This window comes from Myotis myotis, unplaced genomic scaffold (assembly GCF_014108235.1).
Source record: "Myotis myotis isolate mMyoMyo1 unplaced genomic scaffold, mMyoMyo1.p scaffold_m19_p_16, whole genome shotgun sequence".
Classification (NCBI taxonomy): domain Eukaryota; kingdom Metazoa; phylum Chordata; class Mammalia; order Chiroptera; family Vespertilionidae; genus Myotis; species Myotis myotis.
The window spans coordinates 34,667,886-34,681,789 of NW_023416320.1; the positions used below are offsets into that span (position 1 = coordinate 34,667,886).

The 13,904-nt window shown below is 39.2% G+C and overlaps 1 protein-coding gene across 3 annotated transcripts in view; it reads left to right on the forward strand.

The window, feature by feature from the left end:
• Positions 1 to 13,904, forward strand: part of ADHFE1 (alcohol dehydrogenase iron containing 1) — a 58,125-nt gene that overhangs the window by 29,522 nt on the left and 14,699 nt on the right. The window contains exons 14-16 of one of the 3 annotated variants that reach the window (XR_004972509.1): positions 1,143 to 1,390; positions 3,155 to 3,351; positions 5,625 to 5,802. Coding sequence is in view for 1 of the 3 variants with exons in the window: in XM_036338405.1 (XP_036194298.1) it covers positions 1,143 to 1,226 (84 nt within the window). In the remaining 2 variants the exon portion in view is untranslated. Of the gene's footprint in view, positions 1 to 1,142; positions 3,121 to 3,154; positions 3,352 to 5,624; positions 5,803 to 13,904 lie in introns of those variants that run through there. The other 2 variants (XR_004972510.1, XM_036338405.1) reach the window with 2 other exon arrangements.

Below are 13,904 nucleotides of genomic sequence, written 5' to 3' on the forward strand. Positions count from 1 at the left end.
GTTGCCCAGAGCCTGAAAATCATGTCCTAAATGAAGTTCTTTTGACTATCCCCGAAGACCAAGTTGCAAAATATACAGTATTTGAAGTCAGGGATGACCTGGTTCTGTTTTCTTTGCTGTGCCTGGGACAGTGTTCTCCGCACCCTAAAAACTGGCCAAGGTTGCTGACCAACACAGTTTGGTCATTATAGGAGGTGTTTTTCCTGAGGTTGGTTTAGTTCTGTACATTTGAGTAGAAGACTATTGGCAGGGCATAAGGCAAGGACAATTAGGCAAGGCATAGGCGTGTGAAAGCTGCATAGCACAGGGAATCTAGTCAATAGTATTGTAACAACTATGTGTGGTGCCAGGTGGATACTTGACATGCTGGAGGATCACTTTGAAAAGTATTTGGTTGCCCTCACCGGTTTGGCTCAGTGGACAGAGCGTCGGCCTGCGGACTGAAGGGTCCCAGGTTCGATTCCAGTCAGGGGCATGTACCTTGGTTGCGGGCACATCCCCAGTAGGGAGTGTGCAGGAGGCAGCTGATCGGTGTTTCTCTCTCATCGATGTTTCTGGCTCTCTATCCCTCACCCTTCCTCTCTGTGAAAAACCAATAAAATATATATTTTTTAAAAAAGTATATGGTTGTCTAACCACTATGCTGTACATGAAACTAATACAAAATAATATTGAAAGTGAACTGTAATTGAAAAATAAAATGAGAAAGCTTTGTGGGAAAGAGGCGTCACTTGATAAACTTTTGAGTTGGGAGTCAACTAGTATGAAGCAAACAAGAAATATGACTTTTGCCCTAACCAGTTTGGCTCAGTGGATAGAGCGTCGGTCTGTGGACTGAAGGGTCCCAGGTTCAATTCTGGTAAAGGGCATGTACCTTGGTTGCGGGCACATCCCCAGTAGGGGGTGTGCAGGAGGCAGGTGATCGATGTTTCTCTCTCATCAATGTTTTTAACTCTCTATCTCTCTCCCTTCCTCTCTAAAAAAATCAGTAAAATATATATTTTTAAAAGAAATATGACTTTTAAAGATAGAACTATTATAAAGTCATTGTTTATTGTGTCCAAGTTAATTTGCATAACCTAGTAGCTTTTACAAACTGCCTTTTCAAAGCCTGGAGTAACTCCTTTTGTTTACCTTTTCAGGAAAGGGTCACCAAACTTGCACCACGCCCTCAGTCAGAAGAGGATCTGTCTGCCCTATTTGAAGCTTCAATGAAACTGTATTAATTTTCATTTTCACTGAAAGAATTGGCTGTGATAGTTCTGAAATCAGAAGTTGATCTAGTCAGAGCTCCACACATAATTTACCTGTTACCAGTTTGAATGTGATATAAATGTATCCTGCAGAAGATTCCATGATGCTCAAAAGTCAAGCTACTTCCATAATACAGGTTAGACAAATGCCCAAAAGTATTGGACCCTGGTTTGTGTTCCTTCCATATATTCTGAAGACTGTCCCTGCTTCATGTATCAATTGGGTAAAAGCTCAGTATCAAAAATATCAATGTCCATATCCTATGTGCAGTAATCCATGTCTAGAAATTTATACTATAAAAGTACTAGCATGAATGTGTAAAGAAATATGGCAAAAATGTTTCTGGCAGCATTTTTTTCTAACAAAAAATTTGAAAGAACCTAAATATTTATTAATAATATATTGGTAAATAAATTACAATATATTAAATAATAGAATGTTAATGTGTTATTAATAAGAATGAAGTAAAATGATTGGAAATATGTTCATGATACACTGCTAAGTTGGAAAAAAGTAAGTTGCTGAACAATTATATATTAGTATGGTTCGGTTTTTATGTTTTTAATTACATGTAAATATATGTTTATATATACATAGAAAAGAAGGATGCACATCAAAATATTAAAAGTTATCACGGGAGAAATGGAATTTGAGGTATAGAGACTTAAGAGAAAATACTTTATATTTTAGACTTTCACTTTTTATTTTATAAATGTCTATATTGTTTGGATTTGTTACAACGAGCAAATAAGTAATTTTAAAGGAGGGGGGAGAAAAGAAAGAAAAATACCATGTTCCTGTGTTAGGTCAGGTTCATCTTGTTTTATAAAAATACTAGTAACTAATATTTAAAAGGTAAAAACAAATACAAAGGGATAAAATATTAGAGACTGATCTTCTGCCAAAGAAAATGTTCTTTTGAGAAAAACGCTAACTTTTTTTTAATTGAGGTAGCATTGGTCATTACATTACATAAGTTTCCGGTGTACAGTGTTACAATTAGATATCTGTGTACACTATAGCTTGCTCGCTACCCAAAGTCTAGTTTCCATCTGTCACCAAGCATTTGAACCGCTTTAATTTTGCTCTCCTCCATTTTTCCCTCTAGTAACCACCAATCTGCAGTCTATATTCATGAATTTGTTTTTTGTCTTGTTTTGGTTTGTTTGTTTGTTGTTTTATAGTCCCCATTTGAGTGAAATCATATTGTTTTTGTCCTTCTCCAGCTGACATATTTCACTTAGCATCCATGTTGTTGCACGTGGCAATATTTCAACTTTTTTATGGCTCGGTAGTATTCCATTGTAAATACGTACCAAATCTTCTTTACCCATTCATCCGTCAATGGACACTTAAGAGTTTTCATATCTTAGCTATTGTAAATAATCCTGCAATGAACATAGGGGTGCACATAACTTTTCAAATTAGAAAACACTAACATTTTACATGGTAATTCCCTCTTTGGAAAAATGTTCCTGGTGCTCAGAATAAGTTAATCCAAGAGCAAGCAGTTTTGTAGTTTGCAGATGGTAGCCTTGCATATGGAATCTAAGGAGCATGATGGTCGGCCTCCCTGTTATTCCCGACCTGCAGAAACTTCTATGTCTCATTTTTCCCCACAAGGGTTCCCACACTGAGGTCTGTCTGCTCAAGCTTTGGGATCTAGATCTCAGTGTATGTGTGGAATTATTCGCATTTTAAATTGAATTAAAGTTTTAATCACCTAAGTCATATCTATTTATTTAATCACATCAGGGCATCATTGTTCCATTCAACCTTCCCAGACCCACTTTATCTCTATAAAGACCTTTATTTCCTTGAGATTTTGAAAATAACATTTAAATAATGTTTATTGTAAAATAATTTGAGATATAAAAATGCATTTTCTATCTCTCTTAAGTGTTGGATGCCTTTACTACCGGTAGCCAGATGTCTAAATGTGACTCACCACGAAGAGTGTTTGTTATTCATATTGATGATGACTCTAAAGGAAGGATTTAAAGGTCAAGCATGAAGAATCAGACTTAGGAGGCCTTCATATTTTTTTATCTTAATACCAATCATTTTTGGTCCTCACACTTTAAGTATATGAAAAAGGTATGTTTCTTGATGTACCAGCTATTAACAGAGTGTGAGGTAAGAGATTAAACCCATTTCCATAAACCGAACACTTCGATGTTTCTGAGACAATTGAGTGCATTTTTCTAAATAAAATCCTTTTTATTTTATTTTCAAAAATCAGTAAGTCCTCAGATCTCACAGCTCCACTTATATGGATTAATTTACTTGCAAGGGCAAGAAACATTAAAGAACAGTATTCGAAAGTTTGTGAAATATTACTTTTATAAAACTATCCTCTATGGTGGCATTTTCACTTAAAATACATGCACATCCAAATTTATTTCATGATACAAAATACTAACCTGTTTCAAATGAGTCATGTTTCTACAGTTTTTGTCAAGTGCCACAAGAAATAACTGACTGGTTTTGCACTCCTGTCCCTTCTCTATGCATCGGGAGTGCTGTGTTGGGCTTGGCATTGTTTGTGTAGCTGTGGACACAGCTGTGGGGTGTTTTCAGTGGTCAATGAACTAAGTCTGCTCTTGTAAAATCCAGACAGGTACAGTATCAAAATAGAGAGCAAGAAAAAATTGCTTTTCTGGCCTTTTAACCCTGAGAAAGATTAATGGTTGTTTGGATTAGAAACTGAACCCTAATGAGGGACTGTTGCCTCTGGGGAGTGGGTATGAGAGAGGGGACTGCTCACCTCTGGGTCAACACCGCACAGGCCACTGTGTCTCTGATGACCAGCAACCCCAGTCGGAGACAGCTGCCTGGGCCGGGGCTCCTCCATTAAATGCACGATCCCCTGAGACCTGCTGAGGAGGCCAGGCCACCTCCCAGCCATCACCATCACAATGGCCTGCACCAGGAAAAGCCACCCTTGGGCAGAAATTGGTTCTTGGAGCCCTAGGCTGAATGACTGGCAGCTGGGGGTAGGAGGGTCTACTTTCTCATGCTATTATTCCACTTTCTTTCCAACTACCCCACCAACTCTCAGAATAAATAAATGTATAAGCCTCACAAATTGCAATCCTGTTGGTGATTTTGTCCCATGTGAAATCCCTCAGGAAGCTATGAGGAGGACAGCTAACTTTAAAATAACCTCATCTTATTCATTCTGGTTTTAAATATTAGCTTTTGCATTATGGTGCTTTTACTTGATTTTCCAATTTATGAAATTGGAAACTAAAATAATCACAAGCGAAAATGAGAAAAAAAAATACCATCATGCCATTATCCAAACACAGCTGTTATCATTTGATATATTTCCTTTCCATCTTTTTCATTCCATCTAGCTCTTAAGGCCTAACATTTTCAGCATTTTCTATGTTGCCATAGAATCTTCATAACCATTCATTTAAAAGGTGCATGATAGTTTATTGAACAGGAATTTAATTTATTCTTATAGGGCTTCAAGATTGCTTCCAAATTTTACCCTCCCAATACCATAACAATGAATATTGTGTATACAGATATTTTCATACTCTAAATTAATTTCTGAGGCTAATTCATCCCCAAATGAAATTTTACAGTGGAATATGGACATTTTTATGACTCTTGATTTATATTGTTAAATTATATACATCTCACTATTGTTTTATTTATTTTTTCTAAATATAGTTTTTTGGTTTTTTACATAGAGGAAGGGATAGGGATAGAGAGTCAGAAACATCGATGAGAGAGAAACATCGATCAGCTGCCTCCTGCACACTCCCCACTGGGTATGGGCCCGCAACCAAGGTACATGCCCTTGACCGGAATCGAACCCAGGACCCTTGAGTCCGCAGGCCCATACTCTATCTACTGAGCCAAACCGGTTAGGGCTCACTATTGTTTTAAATGCTGCTTACCTATCCTTCAAACTTACTTCTCTTCAAAACCAATAGTAGTGTACAGAATAGGCAATATAATCAATAATATTATAATAACTATGTATGGTGCCAAGTGGGCACTTGAAATATCAGGGAGAACACTTTATAAAATATATAATTGTCTAACCATTAAGCTAAACACCTGAAACTAGTATAAAATAATATTGATTATAAACTGTAATTTAAAATAAAACTTTAAATGAACAAATCAACAAGTAATGAAACAAAGTTCACAAAGGACCAGGTAGACCTGCACATTTCAGCTGTGGTTTTTCTATTATGTCAACATAGTTTAACAATTCACATGAACAAATTAAAATTTTCAAATAAAATTATGAAGCTTACTTTAGTGTTATATTACTGACTCAAGTGAAACTATATATAGATCACTAAGTCTATTTTTCTTGGTCACTTACTTTTTTTTTTTCTTTCTAGGACCCTCTTTGGGCCCCTAAGTCTATGATCTGTGTTATTACATTCATGGTCCTCAATATTGCTGGCCAAGAAAAAAGACCCAAGGAAGCCACATGAAAACATAAGTGTCCTTTTCTCTAAGGATGTTCTAGAATCATTTGCACCTGTGAGTGAAAGCTTTGCTGCACTTGGGAGGGAGGTGAGTGACACCCAACAACCCTCTCCCCCCCCCTCCCCCCAACAACAAAATCCCTTCCAAGGATCCAAGTTGCTCTCTAATCCAAAATCTCTCAAAGCTTTACAGCTGTGCACAGTGGTCCCGTGGTGGCTTTGGCAACATTTTCTGGGGACCAATCTGAACTTTATACTAAGCATTGCATATGAAAAAAAGAATAATTGTAAAATCTATAAAAATAAAAGGGTAATATGCTAATTAGACTGGACATCCTTCCAGACATCCTTCCGTCCTTCCAGATGAAGCTGAGGCTATGAGGGAAGCCCGAGTCCCTGGTGCCAGAGGGAAGCCAGTGCCAGCAGCTGGGGGAAGGAAGGCCTACTCTTGCACGAATTTCGTGCATTGGACCTCTAGTAGTATATAATTGAAGAGATGTCCAAATAGTAAAAATAGGCTGGAGTGACAGCCTGATTAAGAACAGGCTAGTTTCTTTCATTTTTTACATCTCACTTAACAACTACAATAAACTCAGTACCTTAAAAAGTAGTTTCCCAAACATTGATTTGGGGAGAGGAGGAGAATTGGGGCTCTGCGGGCAGGGGTGTTTTGGAGGGGGCTAGAGAATAATTACAGGAACATGACATTTAGTAGTATTTTTAACCAAACTATTGACACTTAAAAATATCAACTCTTGCCTGGCCGGTGTGGCTCAGTTGAGTGTCAACCTGTGCACCGGGAGGTCACCGGCTCAGGGCACAGGCCTGGGTTGCGGGCTGATCCCCAGTGGGGGCCGTGCGGGGCATGACCAGTCAGTTTCTATATCGCTCTCTCCCTTCCTCTCTTTAAGGAAAAAAAAAATCAACTCTTATGAAACACAGACATCTATTTAGTAGAATACTATTACAGCTGGCAATAATAAACTAAAGACAATAATAATACAGGCATACCTCATTTTATTGCACTTTGCTTTATTGCACTTCAGTTTGACACACTGAAGGTTTGTGGCACCCCTGGGTTGAGCAAGTCTAGTGGGACCATTTTTTTCCAACAGCATTTGCTGACTTCATATCTCTTTGTCACATTTTGGTAATTCTCACAATATTTCAAACGTTTTCATTATTGTATTTTTTGTGATCTGTGATCAGTGATCTTCGATGTTACTGTTGTAATTATTTTGGGGTGCCATGAACCATGCCACATAAGATGGAGAACTTAATAAATGTTGCGTGTCTGACTTCTCCATTGACTGGCCAATCCCCCCATCTTTTTCTCTCTCCTCAGGCCTCCATATTCCCTGAGGCACAATATTGAAATTAGGCCAATTAATAAGTCTACAACAGCCTCTAAGTGTTCAAGTGAAAGCAAGAGTTGCATGTCTCTCACTTTCAATCAAAAGCTAGAAATGATTAAGCTTAGTGAAGAAGGCATGTTGGAAGCGGAGATAGGCTAAGAGCTAGGCAGGCCTCTTGCGCCAGTGAGCCAAGTTGTGAAAGCAAAGGAAACGTTCTTGAAGGAAATGACGTAAAAGTGCTACTCCAGTGACCACATAAATGATAAGAAAGTGAAAGAGCCTTATTGCTGATATGGAGCGAGTTTTAGTAGTTTGGATAGATGGAACCAGCTATAATATTCCCTTAAGCCAAACCCTAATCCAGATCGAGGCCCTAATTCTCTTCAGTACTATGAAGGCTGGGAAGGTGGGGAAGCTGCAGAAGAAAAGTTTGAAGCTAGCAGAGGTTTGTTCGTGATGTTTAAGGAAAAAAACAGTCTCCATAAAAGTGCAAGGTGAGCCCATGCAGTATGGCTCAATGGTTGAGCGTTGATCTATGAAATAGGAAGTTATGGTTCAATTCCAGGGCACATGCCCGGGTTGTGGGCTCAATCCCCAGTAAGGGATGTGCAGGAGGCAGCCGATCAATGATTCTCTCTGATCACTGATGTTTCTATCTCTCTCTCCATCTCCTTTCCTCTCTGAAATATATATATAAATATATATATATATATATATATATATATATATATATATATATATATACATACACAATATACACATATACAAGATGAAGCAGCAAGTGCTGGTATAGCAGCTGCTGCAAGTTATCCAGAAGTTGGCAGAATAGAAAGGAAAGGAGAAAATGAAACAACCATTCTGATTTTTTTCCTATTCAATCTGATTTTTCATTGGCCAAGTTCTCAAACTTTATGAGTGAATAAATGCACTCCTGCATCCCTGGATCCTTAGTTATAACCAATGAATATCAGAACTAACATCCCTTACTTGTTATATCCTGATATAAGAACAACCTGGCAAAAAGCAAAAAGTGTTCTAGGGATCTACTTTTTAAAGTCCTGGATCATTAAGAAAGTTGGGAGGGCAGCCTGGGGGTTCACAGAACTTAGGAGTTTCCTCTTACAGATCAATGCAGAGAGAACCCCCTAGCTGAGCCAACAAGGGACAACTTTATAAAAAGCAGACACTGTTTATCCATACAAAAGAAAATCTTCCTACCAGTAGTAATGTATTAACATCTGAGCAGCTTTTCCATTATGAATCTGACATTTCCTTCTTCAAAGCCCAGTTTGAGCGCTTTTCATTTTTAAAATGAAATAATAAAGCCATCAACACACACACAAAAAAGCTATGCAATATTTATAATCAGGGGTTTTTAGAGTGTATTTTACGTTAAAGAAAAGATTGAATTTCTAGGCCTTCCCTAATAACTCCCTTAAAACCTTCAGCTTTAAAATGAGAGACTCAAATTCTCTGGTCTTAATTTTTGTGTGGCTTCTTATTTCTTTGTTATCCCCTCTAAAACTTAAAATCCCCTGAACATCACTTCAATTGCTTCCATTGAACTGGCAGCAGGCTGATCTTTTTATTGGTGGGTAATGGAGTTAGTTTGATTGCTGACATAGGAACAATGAGAGGATAAACAATCCCATTGTGGCCATGAAATTCCCCATCTGTTGAGTGCGGTCCTGACTGAAGAATGCTGGGCAGAGACACATGAATGAACCCACCATGCCTGATGTTAAGGACATCCGACATACAAGCTGAACATGTGGCTTCATAAATCAAAAGCTAATAGCAACTTTGATTGCTCATGTCATTAACTCGCCAGCCGTTTAAATACCTAAAAATTTACCATAATGTTGAGCATGGGGACCTGATTTGCAATTTGGATCTTACCAAGAAACCAGAGGTAGCAAGGGAAGCCAAGAGTCATTTTCTAAGTTATTAAAAAAAAAACAAAAAACTATTAAACACCAATGACTTTACTTGGGGGGGGGGGGCTTTTTCAGATGCATGCAAATGAAATATATGATGTCTAGAGTTGGTTTCAAAATAAAATGGGAGTAAGTCAAGATATAGATGAAAAAAGGTTGCCTATCAGTTGCTCATTGATAAAAATGAGTTATGGAAAGCTGGGGTTTATTATACTATACTAGAGGCCCAGTGCACAAATTCGTGCATGGGTGGGGTCCAGCCAGCCTGCCCCAATCAGGCTGATCGGGCCGGGCTGGCCGGGGGAGGGGCCATGGGTGGTTGGCCAGCCGGCCCGCCCCCTGGTCAAACTCCGGGTCAAGGAGACAATTTGCATATTAGCCTTTTATTATATAGGATTCTTCACTTTTGTATATGTTTAAAAGTATTCAGAATGAAAAGTTTTTAAAAATTGAATAAGCTGGAAAATGGGAACTTGCATTGTATAGTACAAGCATTGTTGCCTAATTCTATCTTCTCTTAAAGAAAAAGAGAAAATTATGTTCACACAACCATTCAAACCATTCAAACATTGGCAAATAAGCCATCCTCGCTAAACAGGAAAGCAACACATTTCAAGAGGGAGATCAGGCGACACCTACTGTGGTTTTTCAGAAACCAACATCACTCCACTGAGGAGAACCACCTTGCCCAAGGTGGCCGCCCTCCAGTGCGTCAAGAAGGAGGTCAATTCGGGGGTCTTACTTAGCATAAAATACAGGTTACTCAATTAGATTTGAATTTCAGCAAACAACATAAATTTTAGCATAAGTATGCCCCATGCAATCTTTGAGATATACATATACTAGGAAAACTATTTGTTGTTATTCTTAAATTAAAGCATAACTGGGTAATGTGTATTTTATCTGACTACCAATACTCCAAGCACCTGCCCTCATATAAGGAGTCTTCTTCACCCACAAAGAACATCACTTTGCATAAGTTAAAGATCAAAACCACCTCTCTCTCTCTCTCTCTCTCTCTCTCTCTCTCTCTCTCTCACACACACACACACACACACACACACACACACACACACGAACTGAAAGTTGGATGTTATACCTGCTAAAATTACAAGTGTATCTCCACAGTCTGGTGCCCTCAAGTCTGCAAAGACTCACACTGTGGCATGGTGTGGAGTCCAGGTTTTGGAGTCATGACTAACCCAGGTTAGGGACTATTTTCTGTAAAATGGTAGTAGGCCCACCTTGCAGGGTTATTATAGGGTGAATGTATAAAGTGCCTGGTACATAATAGGTATTCAACAGTAAATTATCCGCATAGTGTCTGGCACATGATGAATTTTATAAATGTGCTGTGAATGGGTGAACACTGCAAGGTCCAAGCCAGGAACCCACAGACCACCATTCACATTGAAGGCTACCGCCCCTCTGCTCAGCCACTAAATCCACATCCCCCAATGGTTTTAAAATCATGGTTAGTAAATTCTTCTGGGAACCATTCCAGGTCTTCAGAATCAGAAGGAACAAGTGTAGGGCCCAGGCATAGGGGTGTTTATCAAGCTGCTTAGCAGAGCTGATGTGCAGCCAGGCTTAAGAACCACAGATCCAATTCTTGGAGGAGCACTTTGTCAAGAATCCGCTTCTGTTCACTAGTGGTTCTCAATCTCTACCAAATCTCAGAAGCCCTGGAGAGCTTGTTCAAACACAGATTGCTGGGCTCTCTACCCCAGAGTTTCTGGTTGTGGTTGGAGGGCGGGGAGCTGAGAATTTGCCTGTCTAACAAGTTGCCAGGTGCTGCTGACCTGCGGTCTGGGGACAATTTGAGAACCACCTCACTCTATCTGAATCCTACCTGCATATTATAATCATAGGGGGTGATTTTTATACATAGGCTTGGGCCCTAGGGAATCATATTTAAATAGTCTGGGGTAGGCGTGGGGGCACTTGAGTGCCTCATAATTCTAATGCACCCAGGTCAGGAACATCTGCTCTCCTTACGTGAACTCTCTGCTCTCACGACCTGTACACCCTGGGACCAGCAAGGAGGGCTTCACAGGAGCCCCTTAGAAACTCGGTCTCTCAGGCCCACTCCAGGCCTGTGGAATCAGAATCTGCACTTTAACAAGATCCCCAGTGATTCCCATGCACATTAAAGCCTACACGGAACTTCCTCAGAGAGGACTTCTTCAGCACCTTTGAGAGGGTGGATCTGCAGAGCTCCCAGGTTGGAGAGAGAAACAGAATTAGCAACTCTCAGCTCTTCCCATTAGCCAATGGGTAACCAAGCATTTTGCAGAGCACACAGTAAAGAAATAAAGGCTTCCATTGACATTAGTTGATTTCCCTTGGAGTAAGTACAGAAGCAGATTTTTATTTTGATTATTTTGAATTTTTATGAGTTTACTTGAGCCAAATGGATAACATATGCCAGGGAGCAAGATCTCAAATGTCCCAGAGAATAAGTTTTTCAGCTTCTTCTATGCATTTGAAATTACAGGATAATTAACAAGATTATGTGCTTTCTTGAGGGTGGTTATTTCAAAAGGTGTGTTAACCTAGAATAGATGCACAGAAACAATGGATAGAGCTTGCTCAAGGCAAAGACAAACCTTTTACTAAAAAGTTAGGCACCTGGGACATGACTTCCCACCATATCCTGTCCAGTTAGGAATTTATTGTAACCTTACATAGAAATCCTTTTCTTTTTTGTCCATAATTCCCCCTTTTGGTAATAAACCAATCTGAATGGTGCATCATTGACCAACCTTTTGGTGAGATTGTGTGGTCTCACAGCACTAGGAAGGCTCATTCCTAGGAAGTCTCAGTATTGATGTTGTCTTATTGATCATTGTGGATGGGGTAATACTGTTACCATGGGATCTGAATTGAGGCAGAATTCCCCCCAAACAGAAAGGGCAGGTAAGTGGAAGGCAGTCAGGTCTTATGGCCACAAAGCAAAAATTTTAAAGGGTTATAAGTGAACATCCATGTGCCAACAGTGTAGAACTCTCAGCAGTGACTTTCCAAAATCTCGGAGAAGACCCCAGGCCAACACAGACCTCCCTTACTTACTTAGTCTGGTCCTGGACAGAGATTGTTACCAGTACTCATAGGTGTAATGTATACCTACTATTGTGTACGAATTATAGATTTTGTATTCCAAAATGAGGACTCAGTCATTCACCCCGCCAGACGTTGTAAAGTACGTGGGTAGAAGGACCTTAATTGTGTAATGTGGTCAAGATTCTGGACTCAGAGCATAAAAGCCAAACAGGATCATGTTGGCAAAAAATTTAAAGATTAGTAATATCGAGTATTGCCAAGGGTGGGAGGAATAAGCCCCTCATATCCTATTGTGAAAGTGTCAACTGATGAAAAATTTTTGGAAGGTAATTTGGAAAAATCCCTCAAAAAATTTTTAAATATTTTTATTGATTTCAGAGAGGAAGGGAGAACGAGAGAGAGATAGAAACATTAATGATGAGAGAGAATCATTGATTGGCTGCCTCCTGCACTCCCCCTACTGAGGATCAAGCCTGAAACCAGGGCATATGCCCTTGACTAGAATCAAACCTGGGACCCTTCAGTCCTCAGGCCGATGCTCTATTCACTGAGCCAAACCAGCCAGGGCCCTCAATATGTTAAGTATGCATATGCTATGATCCACACTCCCACAACTAGAAATGTAGACAATTAAAATATTAGAAGACATACATAAAGTTGTACTTTGCACCATTATTTCTACTTTTATTTTTTTAAATACATTTTTATTGATTTTCAGAGAGGAAGGGAGAGGGAGAGAGAGATTGAAACATCAATGATGAGAGAATATCAATGATCGGCTGCCTCCTGCAGGCCCCCTACTGGGGATTGAGCCTGCAACCCGTGCACATGCCCTTGACCGGAATTGAACCGGGACCCTTCAGTCCACAGGCTGACGCTCTATTGACTGAGCCAAACCAGCTAGGGCTATTTCTACTTTTAAAAAATGGAAGTAAGCTATAGGCCTATCAAGAAAGAAATGAATAAATTATTATAATGTAGTTTTCTGCTCATCTATTTAAAGATTGGGAACTCTATACATTCACACATGAGTGTGTGCATGGATGTGTGTATGTGTGTATATGTAGTGTGACTCTATTTCTATTTTTTAAAATTGTATACATACATATATATGAAAAAATCTGGAAATGCACAATACACCCATGAATCTGTGAGCAATGATTGCTTTTAGGAAGTGAGACTAGAATTGGGGAAGTATATATCACTTTTTCTACATACCCATCTACAATTTTTGAATTTGTTATAATAAGTATGTGTTATTTTTATTATTTAAAATATATTTCAAACAGGTAAAAATGACTTAGGAATTGTTTTTTCTGGGTGTGTTTCCTCACTTTAACACATTTAGTTATGTGTTTCAAGCTTATTCATTAAATACAGTACAATATGCTCTATTTGATTAAATTTTGGCTTTCTTAGAAAAAGTCTAATCCGGCCTGGAACCTTTGAGATTAATCCAGGTAACTGATTGGCTAGTGGGTACCCAAAAAGGGTCTTAATTTCTATTTAGTACCAGGCCCTTGAAACCATATTTGTGTCTTTTAGTCCCAGCCCTTTAAATAATATTGCCTCTTATGAAGTGTGTGGTTAACCAAACCCCAGACTTCTTTTTAAAAAATTGCTGCTAGCCTGGCCGGTGTGCTCAGTGGTTTAGCGTCGACCCATGAACCAGGAGATTGTGGTTTGATTATCGGTCAGGGCACATGCCCATATTCAGGATTGATCCCTGGTGGGGAGGCGGGAGCGGGGGGCCTGCAGAAGGCAGCTGATGGATGATTCTATCGCATCATTGATGTTTCTATGTCATTCTTCCTCTCCTTTCCTCTCTCTGAAAT